We start from the raw sequence: 26,066 nt of genomic DNA on the forward strand, positions 1-26,066 counted from the left end.
TATTAACTGGCCTACTTTAATATTGTTGTGTCTTACAGAATAGAGAGGCCCGAGGAGAGGGAGAGAGATGGGGAAACAGCTGGTCAGAGTAGCAGTCAGAACACACACAACATTTATTGAATAGATTTGCCGTTTTATATGGGCACGATTTGTGGTGTCCTAAAATACAATAGCGACATCAAAGATCACTGATCACAGATCACCATAACAGATGTAATAATAATGGAAAAGTTTCAAATATTGCAAGAATTATCAAAATGTGACACAGAGATGTGAAATGAGCACATGCTGTTGGGAAAATGGTGCCAACAGACTTGCTAGATGCAAGGTTGCCACAAACTTTCAATTTGTAAAAAACACAATAATCTGTGAAGCGCAATAAGGCGAAATGCAATAAAACAAGGTATGTATTTGAAAACATACATTTAATTCTATGTTCAAGTTAACAATTTTTTTAAATATAGTATCTATTTCAATTTTTCATTTTGAATATAAAGGCTGTTTATTAAGAATGTTAAACTATTAAAGAATAATGCATAATAAACTATACAGAAATAGGAAACACTTCTTTGAATAAGCTACATACATAAAATATGATACCTTTAAAAGATAGTTATCAATTTAAGACATTTGCTGGATGCCTGCTGAGTAAGGCACTGTCCTAGGTGCTGTGATGAAGCTGAATCAGGCACAACTCTGCTCCTGAGGATCTTACAAACTAGTGGAGTTTTTCAAGATATTGTGCCACATGTGAGCTAGAAGTGATTTCTAATGTAACGAGGAGTGAATACTTTTGGCATTGAGTGTTAGTTTAGTTGTCTTTGCGAAAGCTTCTTTCTTTTCATAATACGCGGCCTCATTTACAAACACCGGGTACACGGTACAGTTTCCGCCCAGCGGAATGGTCTTCCCGTCAAGAGTTAAAAACACTGGATCCCCAGGGTGCAGTGGTTTCCAGTCTTGATCCTCTCAGGAAACAATTAAAATAAATAAATTACATTTGTTTTTTTCTCCTACTTTAAAAATTTATGTCAGACTCCACACATCTCACAAATTATAGCATTCTATTCTTTTAAAAGAGGCACTTAAGTGACGCATCGAGAGGCATATGAGTGATCTGACTAAACTGAAATTGTGCAATTAATTTTGGCAGCAGTGTTAAGAGTTCCCCTTTTAATTTTTATACCTGACACATACAAGTAAAGTTTGTTTCAATGCCAGGTTCACCTTGGATGTTGCCAAAGAAATTTATAATATTTAAAGGCAAAACTAAATGCATGTCTACCTAAGTGTACAGTCTACCTCTTGCCAGCTGAAATTAAATTCTGTTCAGCAAAATTTAGGCAATATCCATTACGAGCCTTCTGTGTGCAAGTCATTCTACTGTTGGGGATATAAACATGAGCCACGTTGTATCAGAGATTCTATTCTGATGGGGATTGGTGAGAGAAGCTGGGGGTGGAATGGGAAAAAGTCTAAGATGAGGTGCGTGTATTCCAAATGTGCTCCCACATGAGGATAACAACTGTGTTATCTGAAAGGTCCCACACCCGGGATTTGGACCTGTGAGCCCCTAAGCAGCAATGCTGTCACACTGCCGGAACCCTAAAACAGTTCTTCGCAAACTCTGATGTGCTCGCAGATCATCTGGGGATTTTGTTAAAATGAAGATTCCGATTCTATAGGCTGGGGGTGGAGGCCTGAGATCCTGCATTTCTCACCCAGGAGTTTGTTAGAAAAGCAGAATTTCATTTCCCACTGCAGACCTACTAAATCATAGTCTTCATGTTGACAAATCTCCAGAGACTCCCATGCACAGCATTAACGTTTGAGAAGGGCTGCATCACGGCGATTTTCTCAATCCTGGCTGCAGGTTATGATCGCCGGGATGTTAATATACATATGCGTAGGTAGAGGGGCAGCCCCATCTCAGATAAATCAAATCAGAATCTCAAGAGTGAGGCCCAGGCATCGTTATTTTAAAAACTTCTTTTATAATAAAATTTACATTCAGTTAAATTTGCTCATTTTTGTGTACACTTCTATGAGTTTTAACATATGCTTAGCATAGGCATATAACTTATAACTATGTAATCAAGATACATAATTACGTCACCCACCACCTCCTTCTCCTCCAATCCCTCATGCTACCCATTTATAGTTCACTGTTTTTTGTTTTTATTGTTTTAAAGCCCCAGATGATTTTACAGGGTGGGCCAGTTGAGAACTACTGCTCTGGACCAGTGGTTTTCAGGCAGAGACATGCCCAGGACCTCGGAAGGAACTTCAACACACCTGTGGCTAGCCCCACCTGCAGAGGCTCCACTGTAGTACAGGGCCGCCCAGATTGGAGCCACATGAAAATCACCTGGTGAACTCAATGGATTCTGTTTCCTCCCTGATGAATTAAATCAGAATCTCTAGGGGTGGGACCTGGGAATCAGGATTTTAAAAAGCTTCCCAGGTGATTCTCCTGTGGTCTGAGTTCAGGAAGCACTGCTTCAGTTTGTGGTAGGTTCCAGGCATTGGAGGGGATTCCCTAGGTGATTCCAATTAGCATCCCTGATTAAGAACCATCACTCTTAGAACAAAATCTATACTCATAAGCATGTCCCTGCTTTAGCTCCAGGGTCTACAGTCCTCTGCTCACTCCTACTCTCCATGGACATTGGTCTTCTTACTGTTCCTCAAATGCCCCAAGTTTGTTCCAGTCCCAGGGCCTTTGCACTTGCTTTCCATGTGGCTGGCTTCTCACCTTCCAGGCTCTAGCTTCAGTGCCACCATCTCAGAGATGATGCTTTCTGACCACTCCATCTAACTGGAACCCTTTGTGATCCACTGTTTTATTATCACTTATTATAGTTTGAAATGATCTGGTTTATGTATTGTTTACTTATTCATAGTCTGTTCTCCCCCCATTAGTATGGAAGCTCCATGAAGGACCTTGCCTATCTTCAATCTCAGGGCCCAGAACAGACTTAGTTGTCATTCGAAAATATTGGTTGAAATAATTAACCAATCAATCCCACCTATGGAATATTTATTCCTTATTGAATGAATTCTTTATTTCTAGCAAATCAAAACTACTCTTCCTAACTTTCAAGACGTACTACGAACTTTGTTTGTTACTACTCTCGTGAATCTCACTTCTTAGCCTACCAGGATTATTTTTGTGCCCAAGAATATCCTTAAGGATATCATAAAACTAAAAAAATCCTATTTTAGCCTATTATGACATCATCACCTTGGTCTCTGTTTCTTGTAATTGGTGTTTTTGTCACTTATATTGTTTACTTCCTTTCTTCTCCCCAATTTTTATCTTTCCTTCAAAACACTGCCTAATACGCCTACTTCGGATTTCTACCTGGGTCCCATTAAGCCACAAAGCAGGACTTGCTCCACTAGTCTGTATGTTCGGTCAGGCCACTTAATTGAGTTGCAAGTCTGGATGACTATTAGAGTCATTAAATAGGGATTTGAACTGAATCACTGATTTTCAACCCTGATTGCCTAAGCCAATAAGATCAGATTATCTCAGAGTGGAGTCCTGGCATTGTTATTTTCCAAAAAGCTCTCTAGGTAATGTGTAGCCAGGGTTGAAAGCCCCAGACTAGATAATCTACCAGGTCTCTTCCATCTCTGAGGTCTGAGAGTGTGTAAGGTACTCACAATGGGGAATAGCTATTTTAGCTTTTTGGAACCTCTGCTCCTCCCTGCTTTTCCAGATTTAAACTTCCTAAGCTCTCCCAAGAGCCTTTTCTTCCTCCTTCACTATGTCATGATTGATCAAACCATGCAAGGAGTAGATTCTAGGGTTCTGAGGAGAGCCAGGGAATCGTGGCAGAAAACATCCCAAAGAAAGAGATTCTAATTGTTTTGCTCTAACTTATTCAGTGGTGATCACAGGGAGGTAGCAGAAATTTGGTCAACTGCAAAGAACATGAGTTTTGGATCTGTCATTAGTAGCTATGTGGCTATGGGAAGGATCTAACTTCTGAGCCTCTATTTTCTTATATTAAAACAGATGCAGTAATTCCCACCCACTGCAGTTGGATAGAATTTTCGCTTTCACGTGAGTATATCTAGACTATAAGTTCCGTGAGAGTACAGACTATACTCTTTGATGTATCCCCAGAGCCAGCACAAGTTATGCTCAATAAATATTTATTTATTTATATATCTTCCCTACACTGCAGTGTTTTTGAGAACATCAAATGAACTAATGTGGGTAAAATGCTTTATGAACTGTAATGTTCTACATAAAGGTAGAACATTACTATTTTCAATATTTTAAAGGAACAGCAAATGTTACCTGTAGATTAGGATGGATAACAGCAGCAATCTCTCCACTTTCATTCCTGGGATAATCAACTTTCTCCATTATTTTATAGACTTCAATGGCACAGGGAGGAAATTCTTTTCCTACGACAAAAGCAATATGTATAAATAGCAACTAAAAAAACCTTCTGTAAAAAAGTTGACAATTTAAAGAAGGAACCAACACCACCACCACCACAGCAACAACAAAATGAAAAGAGTTACAGGAAGAACACACCATGTTTAGTTAAGGATGTTCATAAACAACACTAAGCCCAGAAATGTTCTTAAATTATTCCTATGAGCACTCTGTCCACAAATACACCAATGGACAGAGGTAGAAAACAGAACTCAAAAAGTCAGTGTGGGAGAAAAACAGCCTAGGACTCGGAGTCAGGACACCTGGGCTCTAATCTCCTAGCTAGGTAATCTTGAACAAGATGCTTCACATTTTGAGGCTCAATTACTTTATATGTCAAACAAAGGTTTTGGATTAGCTTATTTTGGAGGGCCCTTCCAGCTCTGACATTCTATGACTGCATATTTTCAGAAGGACTTACAGAAAATCAGGTGACTTCAGTCTAATGCTCTTTCTCTTAGCTAAGTACATTAAACACTTGAACAGCTCCTGAGCAGGGAGATCTTGGTATGCAGGCAGTCTGCGAATAGAGGAGTCCAACTTCCAAAGATGCAGCAACATTAAACACCATCATGCCCAGAAACTTGGAAAATGAGTAGTTTACAAATACACCAGGTCATGTTTGGACAAACAGGATGCACTTTCATGCACCACAAGGCCCATAGTGTGTTATGGTCACAACTCAAAGGGTTGTGACTCAGAGTTAGAATGAGGATACCCTGTGATCACTTCTGTATTAGTTAGCTTTTGCTGTGTATCGCACTACCCCAGAACTTCATGGATTGAAACAACAACCTTTTAATTCAGCTTCTTATTCTGTAGGTTGGTTGGGCAGTTCCTCTGGTCAGGACTGGCTTCACTGATTTCTGATTGTCCTGCTCATGTGTTTGTGGTCAGCTGGCAGGTCATCTGGGGGCTGGATGATTTGGGATGGCCTCACTCTCATGTTTGGCATCTGACCGGCTGTCAGCCGGAGCGGCATGACTGTTGGTTAGGGTGTGAGTTTTCTACCTTATAGCCTTTCATCATCCAGCATGCCAGTGTGGACGATGCACAGTGGCACATCCCAAGAGCAGCAAGAGAGCAAGCCCCAATGCACAAGTCCTTTTCAAGCCTCTTTTGTGGTACAAAAAAAAAAAAGTCACATGGCCAAGCCAGATTCAAGAGGTGGGGAAAGAGACTCCATCTCTCAGAAGGATCTGAAGCACCACACTGCAAGGATGTGGATGCAGGAAAGGGAAGAATGAAAATCTACCACACTTTCCAAGATGAAGATGGGAACTTACCAGATGTCATTTCTTTGAAACAGAAGGTCCAGTGGGAGGAAAGGAAAACTGATAGAACACAAAGGAGTATGTTTTTGCTGCTTAGAATCTCAGAATTAGGAGCCTTGAAAGCCTAACTTCCATCAATGCCTGTGTATTATTCATAGTGTTCTGGCCATGTAGTCATTTTACTTCTACATAAATAGTCTCACAAAGAGTGGTTCCATTTCATTGCTGTTCAGCTTTATTAATTAGAAATTTCTGTCTGTATGTAACTTTATTCCACGTTTCTATATTGCCCTCTGGGTCACAGAAAACATGTCTAATTTCTTTCCAATGTAATCTTTTGAAACTCTGAAATAAAATTGCTTTAAGCCTTCTTTTTGTCAGTCTAACTATCCTTAGTTCTATCAGTCACTACTCATATGTGGTCACATACATGAAGATGCATGTGAAGGTACTCTGAAAACTGAAAGTTCCATGTGCATCTGAGGGATTATTCTTATTATAGTTTTCAAACTCTTCAACATTCTCAACTCTCTCTTTGGTTAAATTCCTCTTTACAGATGTTTCTCCAGAATTATGGACTCAGAATTTATTCACAGTTCTCAAGTGCTGCTGTTTATGGCAGAAAAAAGACCATCACCGTCCTCATTCTGGGATTTTTTTATAAGAGCAAAACTTTGTCCCTGATGTATTTAATCTCAAACATTTGGTTAAATGATTGTTAAAGATCTTTAGGACTTCTTGTAGCCTGATATTTTCCTGCCATCTCTCACCTAGATAAGCATGTCACATGTGTCCTTATCCAAGTCACTAATAATGATTTTGAGTAGCACAGAGTCAAGGAATGAAGACCTTCTTCTATACATCCCTAGAGACTTTTCTCTAGGCAGTTATGAGTCTTTAGTCAGCATTTTTTGGATGCTGATGCTTAGTTAAAAACCCACCAAACTGGATAGTCTAACTTAATAGCATTTAAAAAATTTTTGAATTGTAGCATCCCCTGCTTAAATGAAATGTTATATGGAAGAGCAATAAAACAGACAGAAGAACTTCTCTGGCTGAAGCAGAAATAAGGGGTAGGGTGTCCTGGAGCTATTATTCCCCACCCCTGTGGTAGGAATTTATGGACAGGTATCTGAAAACCATGGTTTCCACTCAGGTTTGTGGCCTTCTACCTGGGTGTATCATTTCTGCAGGTATTGTAGTCCCACACTTACTATTCGAAGGGTTTCTTGTGAATATGTTGTGACCTTCCCAACACCGGTTAGACAGTATAGGGCCTGCTCTCAGATAAAGGCAGTAAAAAGCAACTTTTCAGTTTTCATGACTTTGGAGTCAAAGGATTTTCAAGCACAAAAGAAATTTCTGTGATTGCAGTAGGGTGCACAACCTGAGGCTAAGGACACAGACACTGAACTATGCACCCAGCTCTGTCACTATAATTACCAATTCCTCAACAACAATTTAACTCAGCCTTTTGGAATAATTATTTACATTGCAGAAAGTCTCTTTGATTTTAAGTATTTTTTCAATTTTAAAGTAAACTTATTTTATGTAATTAATAGACTTCATTTTTTAGTGCAGTTTTAGATTCACCAAATACATGAACAGATAGTACGTAGAGTTCCATAACCCATCCCAATCACCAGTCCCCATTTAATTAATTTTTAATGACAAAAATAATACATGAATATATCAGTTTGATGTGTTTTCTTAGAGACCTTTTCCTGTGATACATTAACTTATATATGTGTATGTATTCTAGCAAGTGATTAGTATTATTATTTCAAAACAAATTGGTATAACATATCTTTTAGTATGCAACTTGCTATCTTTTAATTAACAAGGTGTTTTGAAGATTCTTCCATGTTATTTTATTTAACTGTTCATCAACTGATGTGACATTCAGGTCGTTTCTATTGTTTTGCCATTACAAACGGTGCTGCAGTAACAATCTTGTATACAACATGTTGGTTGTGCACGTGTCTGTTTCTTTGAGAAGTGGAATTGCTGGGTAATAAGATTTGTGCATTTTAAGAAGTGGATACTATAAAATTACCCTCTAAAGGGAAATACTTCATATGTTCACCAGCAGGCAATGAGAGTATCCCCTTTTCCTACACCTTTACCAGTGTTAATACTATCAATTTTAATATTTTCCCTAATAGGGGAAACAGTTTCTCATTTTAATTTGCATTTCTCTAATTGATAGTGATGTTGAACATTCTTTTGTATGTTCATTGGACATTTGTATTTCCTGGTCTTTGTTTTTTTAAAATGGAGATTAATAGGAAAATAAAGATTTGATTTTTTTCTTTTGGTAGAGACAGGGTCTCACTATGTTGCTCAGGCTGGTCTTGAACTCCTGGCCTCAAGGGATTCTCCCATCTTGGCCTCCCAAAGTGCTAGGATTACAGGTGTGAGCCACTGTGCCCAGCCAGGATTTGATTTGGAGGCTTTACTTGGCAGAGCATGGTAAATTTGACCTAGGTTCCAATTGCCATTTAAATGTTTAGTGGTTAAGTTTTATATATATTACCTTCATTACCTACTTACCTTCATTGAAATCATGTATAAAATCAAGAGCATGTTTAATCATTTTTCTCATTTGATTCAAAATATCAGCTCTCAGAACCCCATGAGGCTGAGGACCAACTTCTATACCTAGGCACAGAAGAAGATATAGTCATACTTATTTAAGTATTAGAATGTATTACAAAATGAGCATTTTAATATATCAAGATCTATAATCCAACCATTAAAATTATTAAAAAGGTAGACCATGTAGCATCATGGAAAATATTTGAGACATATGTTGGCAAAAAATGAAGCAGATCATTTACATGTTTGAGCTATATGGATAGTGAACATAGACTGGGAGAGAACATATAAAAAAATCAAAGAGTTATGTTAGAAATAGTAAGATCTCAGGGTCTTTTTTTCTTTCAGTTTCCTTCAATGTTGTCAAAATATTTTAAAATCATAACATAGTAAAAGAGGTAGACAAATTTATGCTGACAAAACAATAGGTGGACACAAAGAGAAACTCTCATAGATCTAACATTTAGGTTTGGCAGGAGGAAGGACATTTATGGAGTCATAGAAATCTACACTAGATCAATCATGGATTTAAGTCAACATGACAATCTATGTGATCCTAGAGCAACATTCTTGCACTTAATGTAAAACCCATCCTGACACAATAGTGCAATGGTCTTAATTTTCTGTAGGACAAATTTGGATTAATTTCTTCTTACTCCAATAATACTATGACTATACCATTAGGTCTCTTTCCTATGGCTGTGTATACTTACACCTACAAAATACTCTTTCTCTAAACTACTTATGTAATCCCTTCCTTCCTGTGCACATCTCCCACAAAGCCATCTCTCCTGTCATCACCTTCTCCATTGGGTCAAACCACTAACCAAGTATACCACCCTCATTCTACCCTCATTGCTTCTACCCAAATCTGATACTACATTCTTCTATACTCATCCTATTTTTACCCACTTCTGTTATTTCCCAATCCACAAAATCTTACTGTATTCTCCTTCATCTTCATATTCTATCTGTTGTGCTTAGCTTTCTTTTATATATGTATAGACACACATTTGGGTATATGGTATCATAAGTGTGGCTAAGGTATGCATCTGTGCACAAATGATTTACACAAATGTGTGAAAAAGTATGTTTGTTGATATGTCTATATGTGTACTATAGAAGACATTGTTGTTTGCCTACCCGAAATCCATCCTACCTTCCTCCTTTATAATAGAATCTTGATTTTGGCTGGGGTTCCAAAATTCAAGGTACTTGAATTTTTTTCCAGCTGAAGTATAAATGTTGAATAGTTTAAGCCAATCATAGTAATATCATTACCCTAGTGAATGATTTAAGAATGGATGTGTGACCCAGTTCTGACCAAGGGGCCATAATGGAAGATCTGCAAGGGAGCTCCTGTGTCCCCTCTAGATATTGCCATGTTGGTATATGATGCTTGGAACTACAGTGGACATTTTTTGGCCATAAGGTCTTCTATGGACATACTATAGATGGTAGACTAGAAAGATAAAAGTAACCTGGTCACTCATGATGTTGAGCTGCTATATAAAATAATAAATTTATCTTACTGCTTAAGTCATTTTGAGTTACTTGCAGACAAAAGCATTCTACATTATCGTTTATGGGGGAGATGGAAGGTATGGTGTTTGTAGTCTTATGTGGAAAAGAAGCTACAGACTGACACTTGACCCAGAAGAGCCAGTTATTGAAATTTTTCATTTTTGTTTTTTCTGATTGTGAGTGGAGGCTAATAAGTAGGGTGGTCATATTTTCCAAATCAAAAATTAACTTTGACAGAGGACCCCACATCAGAGCAGAATATTTAAATTTGTAGGACATGACCCTGGCATAGTCAGGAGTGGAGCTGAAGCAATGATGGTCATAAAAATCACTCAGATGAGACCATGTGTTGATCTGAGAAAGCTACAAGACTATGTCCAGTCACTCTTCGTGTGTGTGTGTGTGTGTGTGTGTGTGATCACAAGACTGGCTGCAGCAAATTGTTTATTTCTGGGATAAAATTTACTTAGAATGATCCTGTCACATTTCAGCTGCCTTGGTAATAGAATGCAAAAGTGCCTATTAGAAGTTAAAGCAAATTTGTATGCAGCAATAGTCTTAGTGTATTATAAAATGTTGATTCAGAAAGAGTGTCTCTCCAATATTAAATATGTTTTTTATTTTCAATGAATGTTTGATATAAAAGTATTCCAAATAAAATAGCAAAGTTGGAAGGAGAAAATACAATATTTCTTATTATTTACAATAAGCTTAATATTCCTTCATATTGAAATGTTCTAAAAATTTGGCTCTATTGTAAGGGCCAAACATATCAGTAGGTATTTGTTCTAAGAGCAGAATTGCCAATAAATATCATAGACCAAGACTGACCTTTGAAAGTTTGAAAATCTTATGCTTTTATTTGGTGTCACAGAGAAACAGGATCCCCACCCATTATTGTTGAGTCTTTGGTTTGTTTCAACTAATTTCCTATATTTGGATATTTAGCTTGTTCCAACAGATCCCTTTATTATGCACAAGTATCAATACTTGAATAACCAGGATGATTTTTGATTTTCATTTTCCTGCATTTTTTGTCAACTTGCTTTTAAATTTAATGACTCTTGGCTAAACCACTTGATATAACAAAAAAGATTTTAAATTATAACAGTAATTTTAATTGTAGTATAGTTTGCAGATAATTAATTATGCTAATAGTCCACTCAGGAAAGAGAATGGAATATAGAAAAAAGAGAATGTCTGTCTGAGAGGGTATATAAAAGTGTGGAACTGCATGTTGGAAGTTACCAGAAGGTAAAGATGAAGTCACAGCTTAGTAACTGACAGAGCAAACAAGCACATGGATAACAGACATCATTCATGAAAGACTATTGCAAAACAGGTGCTAAGAGGAATGTTGGGAAAAGATTCTTTATGGGTCTTTTGTGTTTCTGCATGTCTTGTGAGAAAGACACTGGCTACCTTTGTGCCAGGTTACCTTTTTGAGGATGTGTATACAATGAAGAGCTTTGCAAGGTAGGGATGGTGTCTTCCTTGGAGCAAAGGACAGGAATGTTTACTGCCCATTATAAAAAATTCAAGTTCCCTCAGCTTAGTGTTTTTCTCCTAAAATGCAACCACTGGTATGCATAATATTGGCTGTCTTCATATGGCTTTCTTCATGTCACCCTATGGGAACTGGGGCTTGGAAAATGGTGCAAAAATGTGGACACTCTGCTATTATTAATATCAATACTATTGTTAATAATCTATTCTTTGTCTCTGTCTCAGGAGTCTCGTGTTTTCTGCCAGCATTCACTGAGCAGTGGAAGGCTAACCCATTGGCTTGTAAGTAGGGTAAAATCTCAGACCCAGTTCTTGAGAAGGAGAGGGCCAGAAAACAGCCCGGAGTAGGTCACTGGGACCACAAGCACTTTGGAGAAACAGAGACCCACTGCCTTTCTGATCCTGTCAAACCTGACCACTCTGGACAAGCTCATGAATGTATGTATTACCAAAGTTAGATGGCTAGTGTTTTATATACCGAAAAGTCATAGTTATAGGAACTGTCTGGGAAGGAATGGATAAGTTTGTATGGGTCTGTGTGAGATATGTCTGAATGACGATCATTTATAAGTTTGAATTGTGTACTCACTGGTGATTTAAACTAACATTTATTAAACATATATTATTAGTCTGCAGAAGCAGGTAGGGAAAAGAGAATGCTAAGATAAATGGAGAATAAAGCATATCAGGATAGCATGTAATTAATCAGGGTTTTGGGACCTTTGTACATGATACTCCTTTTTCCTGAAAGTATTGTCTGAGGACCAGGTGTGATCCACCAACTGTTTGCTACTAGTTTCAGGAAAGATAAGTACAGAAATTAAAGTAACTGTTTAGACACTTTTATAGCAATTTGACATTGCTGCAACATTCAAGTATGTGATCATTTTTCTAGTAATTCACTTTTTATTATATTTTACAAAGGTATTGCTCTGTAGAAGATTGTAAATAAACAATGGCCTTTCACCACAGATAATTTCAAAGCACGGGTCTAGAATATTGTTGACTGGTCCCAATTTACTCCTTCCCTTCCACACACACGCCATCTCAGCATGGATACCACGTATTTGGGCCTTCTGTGATCCTTCAAGACTGGGTTAAGTCTTTCCTCTGTGCTCTTATAGTTCTCTGTAGTTACACAGCATTTATCAATCTGTGCAGTAATTACCTGGTTATTTGTCTGTCTTCTCCTCAGATAATAACCTCTTTGAGGGCAGACTGTGTGTCTTGTTCATTGTTAGGTCCCTAGCACCTAGCACAGTGTTTGGTCTCTAGTAGGCACACAATAAATATTTGTTGAATGTACAAATTTTTGGAGTAATTAGTTCTGTGGAGTAGAGTCAGAGAAGTTTCCACAGAAGGTGACATTTGAACTGTCTCTTGAAGATGAGAAGAATTGTGCCAGACTGAGTTGAAGGGCCAAGCATTATAGCAAATGAAATGATACGAACAAAACCAGAAAGCTTCTCAATGACATTGAGGAAATTTGGTATAGCTAGAGCCTCAAATAACCCTGGGGTTAATTTGCTTGTTACTTGATGATACAATTATAAGCCTAATGATGTGCAAGGTAGCTATAAATGTTCTTTAAAAAATAATTTTCCTGGAGTGTCATCCAGGACATATTTTATTCAGTTATGACAATGGGAAGTGTGACTTACCAACAGGATACTTGGCTATGGAACGAGTGGTTGCATATTTGAGGGAAGGATGCTCAATAAGATAAACATAGCAGGGTAATGGAGCCAAAGAAGTCTGAAAAAAATTTGAAACATCTTTCTTATTATGTAACGACCATATGTTTTGTTCTCTTTGCTGCAACAGAGTCAATGATGCCTTCAATATGTTTTACTTCATTAACTAAGATTAGTAAGACAGCTTTATGAAACACTTTTTGAACCCAATGTTATAGCTTTGAAAACATACAAATGAAGCATACATATAAAAACATAATGTATATAAAATTAAGTTATATGGAGATTTCTGGGTAAAATGTACATTAAACAATTCTCCAGAACCAAGTTCAAAGAATATAAAATAAAATTTCCTTCTTCATGGATTTAGTTATTTTTGTTTTCATCACTGGTTACATTTAGCAGTGGTCTCTTAAAAAATTCTGTTTCTATTCCTGTGGTCCTGGTCTTTACAGATGTTGGGTGATTCCTCCTCCTCCTGCTTATCTGAATAATTTGAGACAGGCCTCTTTGTTTTGATAACTGAGTATCAGCCAAGCTGCTTCTGTGTCTGGCAACTCAAGCATTCAGCTCTCTCTTCAATGAGCAACAAAGAATAGCTGCATTGTGATCTCCTACAGACAGGAATCACTCCTATCCAGTTATTGTCAAAAACTTAAGAGAAACAAAAACAATAGTGGACCAGCCTGGGCAACTACAAAAATTAAAAAAAAAAAAGATCCAGGAGTGGTGTTGTGTGCCTGTAGTCCTAGCTACTTTGGATGCTAAGGCAGGAGGATCACTTGAGCTCAGGAATTTGAGGCAGCAGGGAGCCTGTACTCCACTGCGCTCCAGCCTGGGTGACAGAGCAGGACCCTGTCTCAAAAGAAAAAAGTTAACTTTTACTATAGGCTAGGTATTAAGTTAAACTCTTTAAAAACTTTATCTCATTTAAAGCTTTTAGTACCCATATAGGGTAAGTGTTATTATGCTAATTTTACAAAATGAGGAAAGCAAGGTTTTGGGACTTGGTATCTTGTCCAAACTTAGTGAATGAGAAAGCCAGGACTTGAACCCAGGTTCTCCTGACTATGTGGGTCAAACTCTTTCCACTAAATAATACTACCTCTCAGGAAGGAAGGATATCTATTATACAGAAATAAACATACAATTCATTATTTGTGTTTCTGCTTGACTGTTATTTTCTAGCAAATTTTCTCCAGCTATAGGCACTGGATTCCTGAATTTTTGATCTTTTAGACTTCTGAGCCTTAAAATGATCAGTTATATGACGTACTCACAGGTTGAATGTGTGTTGTAGTATCTAAGTCAAATGGGGACAGGTGCAGGTCTAAAGGGAGCCAATCTTTCTATCACTGGGCTTTAGGCACATTAAATGACTATTTCTTAAGCTTCCTAAAACCCTATAATTGAGATACTTCAACTATACCATGTAAAATTTTAAAATTAATTTTACTCAGTTTTGCCGAATAGCCTACAATTTGGTGGCTGTCTGGATAAAATATATAATTTTGTAAACACAAGAATCCATAAATGTTTTATTATTTTACTCATCGTATTTATTATTTTACTTTTTCCTCTCCTTTTCTCCTGCCTGTCACCATTGCTGGTATGTTCTGGTACCACCCTTTCCCCCAGATCCTCAAGCTTGGCTGTGGAATAGATCCCATTTCTCTTGGACCCTCCCACTTGATCCTTTTCTGGTTGTCTCATATCTATAATTGACTTAAAAGCACAGGTCATATGCTAACTTATCAATTAATAACATTAACATTACCTTAATATAATGAAACATCTGAATCAAAAAGTCATTCCTGGAATCTTCAAGAATAAGAGTGCAGCCCATGTTAGAAGTAGTGTTGTGAAGGTCAAAAATAACATCATAAGAATCTTCACTATTTTTTGGACCAAATAAAAGATTTATTTCTTGAGCCCTTCTCACTTCATATGGCAAATCTTCTGATATTTTTTTGCTGTTATTAGCAGAAAGAAAAAGATTAACATCGTGGTTAAGATAACATAACTATACAATAAGAACATAGTGTAATAAGAATCAGTTGCTAAATGTTTAATATGAAAAATCTGTATAGGAAATGAAAACTTATTTGAAACCTTTATAAATGAAAAATTACATTTTTATTCATTTGATTCCATGTAACTAATGGTGCATTGGCATGCCTGCAAAATAATAATTCTTTTGTGGTTGGTCACAGATAGGACATATCAAACAGAATTTACCATTAGATTTCAGCCTTGAATAAAATGCATCCATTAAATTATTGAATATTTTCTTAGTAGTTATGGTGCACTGGGTTATCTATTATGGGGCTGATATGAAAATGCACCATTTTCCCCCCTCTAGCTAATTCTAGTGCACAAACATAGTCAAACTTAGGTGTCCACATAATCTAATTAGGGATTCTTAATTGAGGTACAGGAACCACTAGTGGTCCAGGGACAAGGTTTATAAAGAGTCTTTAAATTCTCCCAAAATGCAAAAATTTGCAGGTGCACGCGTATATGTATTTTTTGGGGACAAGGGCTAATAGTTTTTCTTGTGTTTTCAAATGAGCCTCTATCCACTCTTTCTCCACCTCCTGCAATGATTAGGATTTTTTTTTTTTTTGCTATATATGATAAAGGTTTAAATTTATTTTTCCTCATTAAACCACCCACCCTCTTTTTCCTATAATTCCATCTATTTCTGTTCCCTGGCTATTTTTGCTGGTATCTTCGAGGGACCTACAGTTTGTACCTGGGTAATTCCAGCCTGGAATGCAGTCAGGAAGGTGGATAGCGGTTTTGCAACTATGAAACGAAAACCATGAGGACAAAGCCGGATGCTAAGAATAGTGCAGCGGGAAGCTAGAAGGAGCCTGTGGCATTAATGATCCCATGTAGCCACTGCACCATCCTCGAACTGCCTGCCTCTTATTATTTGTGAACAAGAAACCCTTATTTGTTTAAGCCACTATTCTCAGATTTCTATCATATGCAAACCAAACCTAATGTATATATTAATGCATAATATATACATTAATACAACCTAATGTATATATTAATAAATTAGCATTTTAAAAGTTAGTTCATGAAATAATCCCATGAGGTCTTCCCCAACCAATTTGGTTCTACATCATTCTATGCCATTTGGGTAAATAGGACCACTGCCTGCCCAGTTGCTCCGAGTTAAGGCCTGTAGTTTTGAAAAGTAATGAAAACTTTGAGTTCTCATGCCTGGAGTCCAACTCCCCTTGGAAGAGTCCCAGGGGATGAGGCTGAAAGAATTGGGAGGGGCAGGACCCAGAAGGGCGCTATCAGCTATACTAAGTTGCTTAGATCTATTCTAGGTAGATTTTTAAAGAATTTTCAGCAGGGGAGAAAGATGATAAGACTGGAATGTTAGGATGATCCCTGTAGCTTTCATACGGAGAATGGGTGGCAGGCAGGACTGGAGTAAGGCTGGATGTGGAGAGGGAGGCTATGCTAACTGCTAACAGAAGAAATAAACTAAGGCAGTGAAAATGAAGAGGATTTGCGAAGTACTTGCAAGGAATAATCGGGAGGACTTGGTGACCCACTAGATGTGGGGATGCAAAACTGGGAAGGTTCTAAGATGATTTCCATGGAGGATTTGGCGGGTCATGGTGCCATCACTGAGATGAAGCATATAAGAAAAGGAATAAATCTGAGAGAGGGAGGATGGAAGAAGTTAATTAATCTACCTCGTAAATTTTCATAACCACTCTGAAAGAGAACTGTCTAATCTTTGAATAGTGTTAACAATAAGAAGCAGAAAGTAAATTTAATTTAAAAGACTGCTGTCATTGAAGTATGTACTATTGGGTGGTCATAATAAGAACACTCACCCCAGTCCATTTCAAAGTTATTTGGGAAGTTAATATGCAGACAAAAAAGAGTTATTCTTCAACAGATTCTTACTTGTTATATAAGACTTAGTTAACAGATATTTTAGGTTAATAGACAAACGCTACTTGTGTTGAAATAACCTCAGTCAGGAAGATACATTTCTGAAATTAAAATTTACTCTAATAAAAATATGATTTGATACAAAAAATATGACTACTGTATAACTGCTCTGAAAATCAACTGTTCCATAAAATGAGGCATATTTCCACTAAACGTAGTATCCATCTTTTGATCTGCAGTGAGACTAAACCCAAGGAATTCTCTAACTCAAATTAGCGTTTATCAGAAAACAAGAACATAGAATAGTGCAGGTAGTTGTTCCTGTGTATGTCTTGTATCTTAGCTAGCAGTCTAGCAACTCTTTGAGTGGTAGAAACTATCTTGTAGAGCTCTGTACTCCCACGGTATGTGGCAGAGTGCCCTGAGAAAAATAGGTATTTAATAATATTTTTAGGTAAATGAAAGAAAGGAGTGGCAAAAAGTAAATACTTACAGGCATATATACGTATAGTCATAGATATTATGACATAAACAAAGGCAAAAATAATTAATAAGGACCTAACCTAGAGTGTTATGATTGCATGTGTATTATAAATCAGCTGACATTTAGATTCAGAAAATTCAGGTGAAGTGTCTTTACCATTCATCTACAGCACCCCATCTGCAACAACCCACCAATGAAATTACGTACATCTACTCCTCAGATCACAGGGTGGTCTGATGTTTTCTGACAACAGGTATTTGTTCATTCTTTCATTCAACATATATTAATTGAAACGTCACATTTTTCTTAAGTAGAACTTCATGCACTACCATAAGCACAGTTGCGTGAAAACATAGCAGACAATTTCCTAGAAAGTTAACACATAGGTATGCAAGCATAGTGGCCTAACACTAATTTTATGCGAAGGATTATTAAATCTTGCTTCTTTAAGGATATGATTTAAAAATAAAACTCTTTTATTTATTGTCTCAGTCTGTATCGGATACATTTAAGAAGAAAAATCAAGTAAGAATAGTCTGGTGCTTAAAAAAGTTTATAAAAGAGCACAAGAATGCCCACTTTAGATAACTGTAATTTACAATGCAGTATGATTCAAAGTGAAAGTGATCTTACCATAGCGACTGTATGTACAGATATGAATTATCATATGCATATTCATATACATGTTCTTTCTCACACTCCTACCACTTCTCTCTCTCTCTCTCTCTCTTCTCTCTCTCTCTCACACACACACAAATGCAAAACATAGTCTTACCCAAGATTTTCGAGGTCAAAAACACGATTCAGGTCACAGTCAATGTATCTGGTACACTTCTTCACTGCTCTTGGGTTAGTAATAAGTGGTTTTACCTCCAGCCCCGTTCTCTGAATCTCAGCGCCATTCTCTAGCCAATGCTTAACCAGAAATACTCCTGTTAGCTCATTCCCATGAGTTCCTCCAAAGATAGCAACCTTTTTTATAGGTTCTTCAGCAACATGATGAGAAGTCATTTCACCAAGTAGTTTTATCTGATTTCTGCAATTCAGAGGAGAAGAGATCAAGGGAAACTTAATTTCTTAAGAAAAGTTTAGAAATTTAAATCTGAATGAGACTTTCACCAAAGTGCAAAGTACAGAGTTCCCTTGAGTGGAGTATATTCTAATTTTCTGTTACAAGTTCTGAGCCCTGTTTTCTATGTGGACACTCCCTTCTTTAGCCCTGCCCTTTGCCATATTTGGATTACAACTAGAGATACAGCGTTTTACTTTAACTTCTAACTCCCTCAGATGGTCAGTAGAACTAAATACAGTAATAAATTAGCATCTCAGACTAACACAAAAATCCTGTTTTCCCCTCAGATAGAATGTCATCCAATGGGGCTTTCATGATTATTTTTAATAATAAAAAGAATTTATATATTTCTAACCTCAAAAAATATAAAAAATAAAAAAGTGGCCCATTCAATATTTATATTTCCACTGGCATTTAGAAATAGTTCATCCCTGAAATGAGTTCAGGCACTTTTCATGATTTGAGGGCATTTGAATCTCACCTCTATGAACAGCCAAAGGCAGATCTTCAGAGATCTCCTCTTGAACTAGCACCCTTTTTCAGAATGCTTTTTTTCACACTCAGTAACACAAGGACCAAATCAATGATCAGTAGGACTTAAAATGTTACTTTGAAACATCCTTTAATTTCTTTCTCATGAAGTTTTTGGTAATTCTATATCAACTTTCTTACAAGCCTTCCTCATTTTTTACCTATACACTAAAGGAAAAGCAACTGTTAGTGATTTTCAAGTCTTTGTAATGCTGAAAATATCTTAGGACATATTACATATACCAACCACATCACGTGAGCTTATCTAGATGTGGCCTAACTTATTGGCAGTGTGAACTCTCCACTGGAATGTGTTACTCAAAAGGGGGTCTTATTAGAGGAAATTATCCAGAATACTAAGATGATTACCACCCTTTGGTGAAATGACTCTAAGCCAAATCCGATTGGATTTCATACCCAATCACCCAGAAAATCAAATATGTTCAAGTACTGTAAATACTATGCACTAGTAATGCCTGGTTGTTTGATAGGGGGACAACAGGAATAATTCATTACAATTGCAGAGCGGTTTAATTTATTATGTAATGTTCTTCATACACCCACTTTGTAAGATGATGGTGGGAGGGGTTAGGTTTGACATCTCCATTGCAGAGGTGAAGAAAAGAGAGATTAAGTAACCTGATTAAGGTTCCACAGGAACTTAGGAGAAAACTAGGCCTGGGGCCCATATTTCTGATTCCAAGTCTAATGTTTTTCACAGAACAATAGGGTGCCTCTCTATTATTTTTGGTCTTCCTCAAAGTTCAAATTTTACTTTTCCAGAATTCACATAAACGGTCATTATATTGTGCTCAGGAAATAAACAACCACACAAACAAAATACAGGGAAAAATAAAACATGAATGCTTCATAATATTTAATAAACCAGTCTGTATATTCTTCCTTTAAGAAATTATAATGCAGAGATAAAGCAAAATGACAAAATCTAAATTTACATGTTAAAATTACTGTTATAAGAAAAAGCCCCTGTAGCCTTTGATTTTCTATCCATATCAATGTACACTCCACACTTCAGACAGTATAGAGATGATGAACACACTTGTAAATGTAAACAGATGAAAGTTGTATTGTTGAGTTACTTTGGTTTTAAAAGCAGTAACTATGGTGAATTATTAACATTCTACTGGGTTTTGTTTCTTTTCTGCTGATTTGTAGTTTGTTCTGTCCTTTGCCCTAGTCTCTCTGGAAATGCTGCTTCAGTTATTTACTTGTAGCTGGCACAGATGACTTGCATTTTGAGGCTTGTTTTATGGAATTTTAACAGATCAGCACTTTGAAGCACATTTCACATTCATAAGTAAAGTTTCTCTTACATGTCAAAATTAATAACTTTTTTGAGAGTTAATGAATTGCAGTAATTCTTTCCTATACTTACTTTGTTTATTGTGTACAGTTTGTCTTCTGTGGAAAGCTTTATTAGAAAAAAAGGAGAGCATTTCCTCAGAACTAGAGCAACAGAGGCTTTTCATACTTTTATACCAAGTTAACTTCCGAAAGATTTTTAACTCCCTGTTTCCCAAAGCACACTCGATTTTCGGGACCCACAAAAGCTACACGTTTTTATTAGTCTAGTTCATTTTTGAGAGTTCAGAGAACTGATAGTATACAGAGTGAAACCCTTTCTAGTTGTCACTCACTCACTATTAAGTCAAATATTTAATATCTTGAAGTACTTAAAAGAGTAAGTATAATAATAACTTCCAGCATTACAATATTTTGTGGGGATAGAGGTACCTGATTAATTAATAAAATAATGTAGTTTAAAACAAAAGGAGAGCAAATTTTTACCTCACAGTCTTGCCTGTCCAATAGATCAATGCCAGAAATTTTATTGGAGACAAATTTAAGGTGCAGTTGTTTCCCAAATAGTATGATTGGGGGGATAAGGAAGGTTTTCTTTTCAATATTATACATAAGGTGTCTCATATATAACATGGTTGTCCAGTAGTCATGTAATCAAACTCCTCTTACTACTTTAATTTTCTCCTTCCCTGTGGCACTATTGCTGGGTTGCCCATCCTGACCAACTTTCCAGGTGGAAATAAATCATAACCAGGACCAGACAAGGATAAACAGATTAAGTTTATAAACTGCGGGCAAAGATTTCAGATTGCTCATGTCTGCGTTCCTTACAGATGTAGCACAGGATATTGCTCATAGTGGGTTTTAGGTTTTTTGTTTTTTTTTAAATGAGAGAGCAATCTCTTTTTGCGGGTGGGTGGGTGGGTATCATATATGTGTGCATGTATATATGTATGTTATGTACCTGTGTACATACCAGGTCAAAATCTGCTTCCCTGAAGCTCCTGCTCGTGTTTTGGGTACATCTCCTCTCTGGAACCATGATAAATAACAAGTCTTTTCAGACATTTCATTGTTTGAAATCTTTTTTTCCAAATTAAAGGATGACCCTGTTCCTTCAAAGCTATTCCTTACTCTGGTATTCAAGGTCTGCTATTATCTGGTCTCAATCTATCTCTAACATTATTTCCTAACACTTTTCTTTACTGTGCATAATTTTCAAACAAACTACTATGTCTTATCGTCTCACAGTCCTAGGTCTTTACTAACAACCTTCCCTCCAACTCTGAGCCCTTTCCACCTCTTCCCTTCAACTTCCCCAGTCTTCAAATGGTCAGAAGATGTGGTAACAACAAAACATGGTCTTCAAACTCAGACAAAACTAGAATTACAATATTTGGCTCATAGTAAGTACCCAATAAATGGCAGCTACTGTTATTAAACAAGGGCTAATGTTTATTGAGCACTTACTGTGTGCGACAGGACTGTTCATTTTCTATTTTAATATTTTTAGTGCAATTATGTAAATATTGTTGTTGCGATTTGACTGAGGAAGGGAATGTAGGTCCACAGGGGGTAAGTAACTAGCCCACGGTCACAAGCCCAGGAATCCACAGCCGTCCCTGCCAGAAAGCCTGGCGCTGCAAGCTCGGGCCGTCACACCATTCTGCCCCCCCTGCAGAATGTCTCTGCGGCTTGTGTGCTCTTCCCCTCCCCTGAGCTCCCGCAGCGCTGGCCCTGCCGTGCTGACCGCCCCCTGCCTTCCACGGCTGTCCTCTAAACCCTGGCCTCAGCTCTGTCAGCAGCCTCCTGGGGGACGCTCGTTCCCTAAGTCAGAAATTCAGCCAGACCACGCAAGACACCCATGACTTGGTTTGGAGGCCTGTGGCCTTCAAGTCAACACTCTGGGTTGCCACCAGCATCGTACAAACTTAAGTTCACAACCTAAGAAATTGCCATGGGTGCAGGGAAGAGAGGAGCACACTTTTCTGACAAAGCCGGGCAGAGGCCGGTTGGGCAGGAGATCTGTCACTGCCTCTTCGATGGCTCGATGGCTCGTTTCCTCTCTAGGCAAAACTCTAAAGAGGTAGCGCCATCCCTGCGCCGCATATCTCACAGTGTGAGAATGCTAAGGGAGGCGCGTTAAAGTCATCACGCCGGTTCCCGGCTGAGGGAGGCAACGCCAGCGACGACGCCATAGCGCCAAGGCGGGGGGCCCCTGCGCCTGCGCGGTCTGCCCCGCGGGGTCGCGGTGCGCCTGCGCACAGCCGGGCTTCCCGCGCTTTGGGTGGAGGTGGGAAGGTCTGCCATCGCTGACTGGGCTGTGCCGACGGCGGTTGGCTGAGGCGAGGGAAACTGAAGGTTAAAGTTGTACGTCGTGTTGGCAGGAGGGCCAAGAAGGGAAAGACCGTGTGTTAACCCTAGTTACCAAACTGTCCCCAGTTCCTGGGTGGGTCAGGCGAGGCCTTTGTACGAGAACATGAACCTTGACTGAGGGTTCTCGCCCACCCGCCATCAGGGGCCAAATAGGCCCACCTGGCCTCCGACGCAACGGTCTTTGTGGGGGGAGGGGGTGTGCGCACGCTATCGCAGATTCAGCAAACTTTTTGCACATTAATGGCATCAACTACGTTATTAACGCCTCTCATATCCATTTGGAAGCTGTGTGTGTACACCGAGGGTCAGTGGTCCAGGAGGAGGATATTGCACTTAAAATGTTTTTTGTTTGTTTATGTTGTTTTGTTTGATTCTCAGAAACGTAGTAGCCCTTGTAAGCCCCTCTAGGTTTGCGGTGTAAGTTGCATTGGTGTTTCTGTGTTGAGAAAAATTGGCATAATCTCAGATTTGGTTCTTAGAATCGCACCAAGAATATTTTCTAAAAAGCCTGCTGTACCCAGCTTCAAGCCCAAGATGTGGAAACAAAGCAGAGGCAGTCCCCTACCTCACATTTCCCAAGTTTTATTTGAGCAGATGATATTTGAAAATTAATATTTACCTCAGTCTGATTTGCATTATTACTTAGTTAGTTGTGTTGCTGTCTGTCTGTCTTGTTGGGTAGTGAATTTGGAGCAGAAACTATTTAGGTTTGTATCTTGCCTCTTCATGCAATGGGCAAGTGTTTGTTGAATTAAATTGGGATGGAAATATTAATATATCAGGAGGCTAAACATGGAAAAATTACAACAGAAATTGTGGTGAGAGAAAAAAACAAAGAAAAAACTTGTTTCACTTGTTAAAGTTGTAGAAACAGAATGGAAACTTTTAATTACAATTATTCTGGATGTTAAGGGAGCACTTAGCCTTTGGTATTACATAATCCAGGAGTTTCAGACTAGAGGCGAAGCAGATAATCTTCACAGTGTCTTAAAGTGGGACACAAAGCGTGTTCTCACATGGCTAGTTCAGTAGTGCATGTTTCCTCCCTAGCCTTATAAACATGTAAGTTTGCCTGTGTTCCCTCTTTATAGGTCTGGTTCAGAATTATTCTCATTGTGGTTCCTTGATTCTAAAATAAATTACATACACTGTGTGAAAATCTGCATATGTTTAGGAAGCAAGGTTATAGTCATAACTTATTTTGAACAGAGTTGGAAAAATGGATTATGTTACTCAGAAAGCAAAGGACTCCCTAAAGTGTTTACATTATCAAGTTTGAAAGTAATTTTAAACCATATTTTCAATAATTACTAGGCTGAGAATTTTGAGTTTCTTGTCGATACAATATAAGTTATAAGTTTCTTTCTTTGAAGGTTTGGTCAAACAACTTCAAATTATAAATCTGGAATGCTAAAGAAAAAATTATAGACATTGATATTGAAGAAAATGAAGCGAAACCTAAATGAGAATTTGACTCGAAGTACAGCAGGTATTGAACATCTTTTATTTTTTAATTTTCTGTATTTTGTATATACCATGTAAAACTTATATGGTTATAGATGGAACATTTTGGAAGGAACTTGTAAAAACATTGAACATTTAGTCTAGCTTCTTTACTTTTTAGGTCCAAGGCAGTAAAATAACTTACTCAAGGCAAAACATATATAGTGGTGAGATGGTAATAAGATCAAACTTTCCCAGATTTATTCTGGTGTGCTTTCTGTAAATTCTATGTGCTTGGGTTATTCTGTGCTTTTAAGCCGAAAACAAAGAAATACATCTGTTTTTATTTGTATTTGTGACTGACTTGTTCCAAATATTTCCAGAATCACTTCTGTCTTCCTAATAGCTTATCCCAGCATTTCGGCTTCCCCAATTTATTAGTTAGTATAAGGACAGAGGGTAAGAATGATGAGAACCAGGGGATTGATGATGCCACACAATGAAGATAATAATAACTGTTATTTGTGGTGGATGTGCTGTTTTCAAGACATTTAATTATACATATTTTTATTTAATCCATACACCAATCCTCCGAGATAAGTTATTATCATCCCTGTTTTCTAGATGAGAAACCAAGGCAAAAAGAGGTGAAATAAGTAATCTGTGAAGTGGTAGAACCAAGATTTGAACCTAGGAATCTGGCTGCAGAGTCCATGGTTTTAATCAGATGTTATCATGTTTGTATGTCCTATTGGCACAGAGTTTAAGGAAATTGCCCCAGTTTATACTCTGAAATTGTAATTCAAACCTACTTTGAAGTCATAGTTCAAACCCAGGCAGTCTGACTCCAGAGGCCACATTATTCTACCAGTCTTTCAGCAGAGGGTTTTCACAGAGCCTGTATTCTCCTGCAGTACAAGTGATGATGGACCAGCTAGAGAATGGTATAGTGGCAAGAGATCTGAACTGAAGTTTAGGAAGCTTGGAACCTATCTAGGTTCTCTTCTACTGACTTGCTCTGTAGTAGTGGGCAAGCCTTTGAACCTCTTTACCCTTTGAGCTCCCTACTAAGCTTTAAAGTTTATACATTGTGATTTTTGGCCTGACTTAAGATCCTAAATTTGCCATCTGGAGGAATTGGAGTATTTATTCTCATTTGGATTCGATATTATCATCCTTTAAGGCATTCTCAAAATGATCCACAAAAAATATTGCAGACATCTGGGGTGCTTGTTAAAATTGCAGTTTTGGGTTCCAGGCCAAATCTATTGAAGTAAAATCTATGAGAGTGTGATCTAGGAGCCTGTATGTTAAGCAGAAGCCCAGATAAATCTTAGTCGAAGTAAACTTTGAGAACCATGGCCTGAAAGGATGTGCTACCATAGCCCAAACAGTGGTTAGGGTTTGGAAAACATGGTTCAAAGTTTGGTTCTTCCTCACCTCTGTTGTACTCCAAGTGTCCCTTCCAATGGATATGTTAATTGGCAAACACAGGAGGGAAGTAAGGAAAACAAAAAGGGGATTTCAAAAGAGTTTCTCTGGGGGGGGGGGGGAAGGGAGTATGGGCAATATACATAACCTAAACTTTTGTACCCCCATAATAAGCTGAAATTAAAAAAAGGGTTGGGGGATGAGGGAGGAGGTGGGAATTACTTCCAAACAAGAGGAATTAAAACAATGTTAAGGTAGAATAAGAAAGGACTTTTGGAGAGACAAATGAGGGTATTCAGGATCTTAAAAAGAATGCAAAAACAAATCCATGGATATATGGAAATATATCCATAATCATATTAACATATAGAAGTAGACAAATTTAAGTTGTATATTATATAGTAATTATTTTATAACTGGATCTGGT

At 37.7% G+C, this 26,066-nt stretch overlaps 2 protein-coding genes across 6 annotated transcripts in view; one reads left to right on the plus strand and one right to left on the minus strand.

Annotated features, from left to right (window-relative positions):
- Positions 1-453: 453 nt before the first annotated feature.
- Positions 454-20,526, minus strand: ASPA (aspartoacylase). The gene is made up of 7 exons (XM_069482135.1): positions 20,463-20,526; positions 18,239-18,499; positions 14,830-15,025; positions 13,020-13,113; positions 8,284-8,391; positions 4,313-4,422; positions 454-966 (listed from the first exon to the last, which is right to left on the minus strand). Exons 2-7 carry the CDS (start codon positions 18,472-18,474, stop codon positions 769-771), a joined length of 942 nt encoding a protein of 313 aa, XP_069338236.1. The 5' UTR covers positions 18,475-18,499; positions 20,463-20,526; the 3' UTR covers positions 454-768.
- Positions 20,527-22,662: 2,136 nt separating this feature from the next.
- Positions 22,663-26,066, plus strand: part of SPATA22 (spermatogenesis associated 22) — a 29,786-nt gene continuing 26,382 nt past the window's right edge. Inside the window, exons 1-2 of one of the 5 annotated variants that reach the window (XM_069483464.1) lie at positions 22,663-22,798; positions 24,139-24,254. In XM_069483464.1, the coding sequence (XP_069339565.1) occupies positions 24,212-24,254 (43 nt within the window). In that variant the 5' untranslated portion in view covers positions 22,663-22,798; positions 24,139-24,211. Of the gene's footprint in view, positions 22,799-24,132; positions 24,255-26,066 lie in introns of those variants that run through there. The other 4 variants (XM_069483468.1, XM_069483465.1, XM_069483467.1 and 1 more) reach the window with 4 other exon arrangements.

Source organism: Eulemur rufifrons, chromosome 9, assembly GCF_041146395.1.
Source record: "Eulemur rufifrons isolate Redbay chromosome 9, OSU_ERuf_1, whole genome shotgun sequence".
Lineage (NCBI taxonomy): Eukaryota > Metazoa > Chordata > Mammalia > Primates > Lemuridae > Eulemur > Eulemur rufifrons.

Bases quoted from the DNA above. Each gene is read 5' to 3' on its own strand.
- ASPA (XM_069482135.1), bottom strand. From the start codon at position 18,474: ATGACTTCTCATCATGTTGCTGAAGAACCTATAAAAAAGGTTGCTATC. The intron at 8,392-13,019 runs GTAAGTCACACT...TTCTGTGCCTAG, and splicing joins CATAGCCAAGTATCCTGTTG to GTATAGAAGTTGGTCCTCAG. The intron at 4,423-8,283 runs GTAAGTAGGTAA...CTTTTGTCGTAG, and splicing joins TATACATGATTTCAATGAAG to GAAAAGAATTTCCTCCCTGT.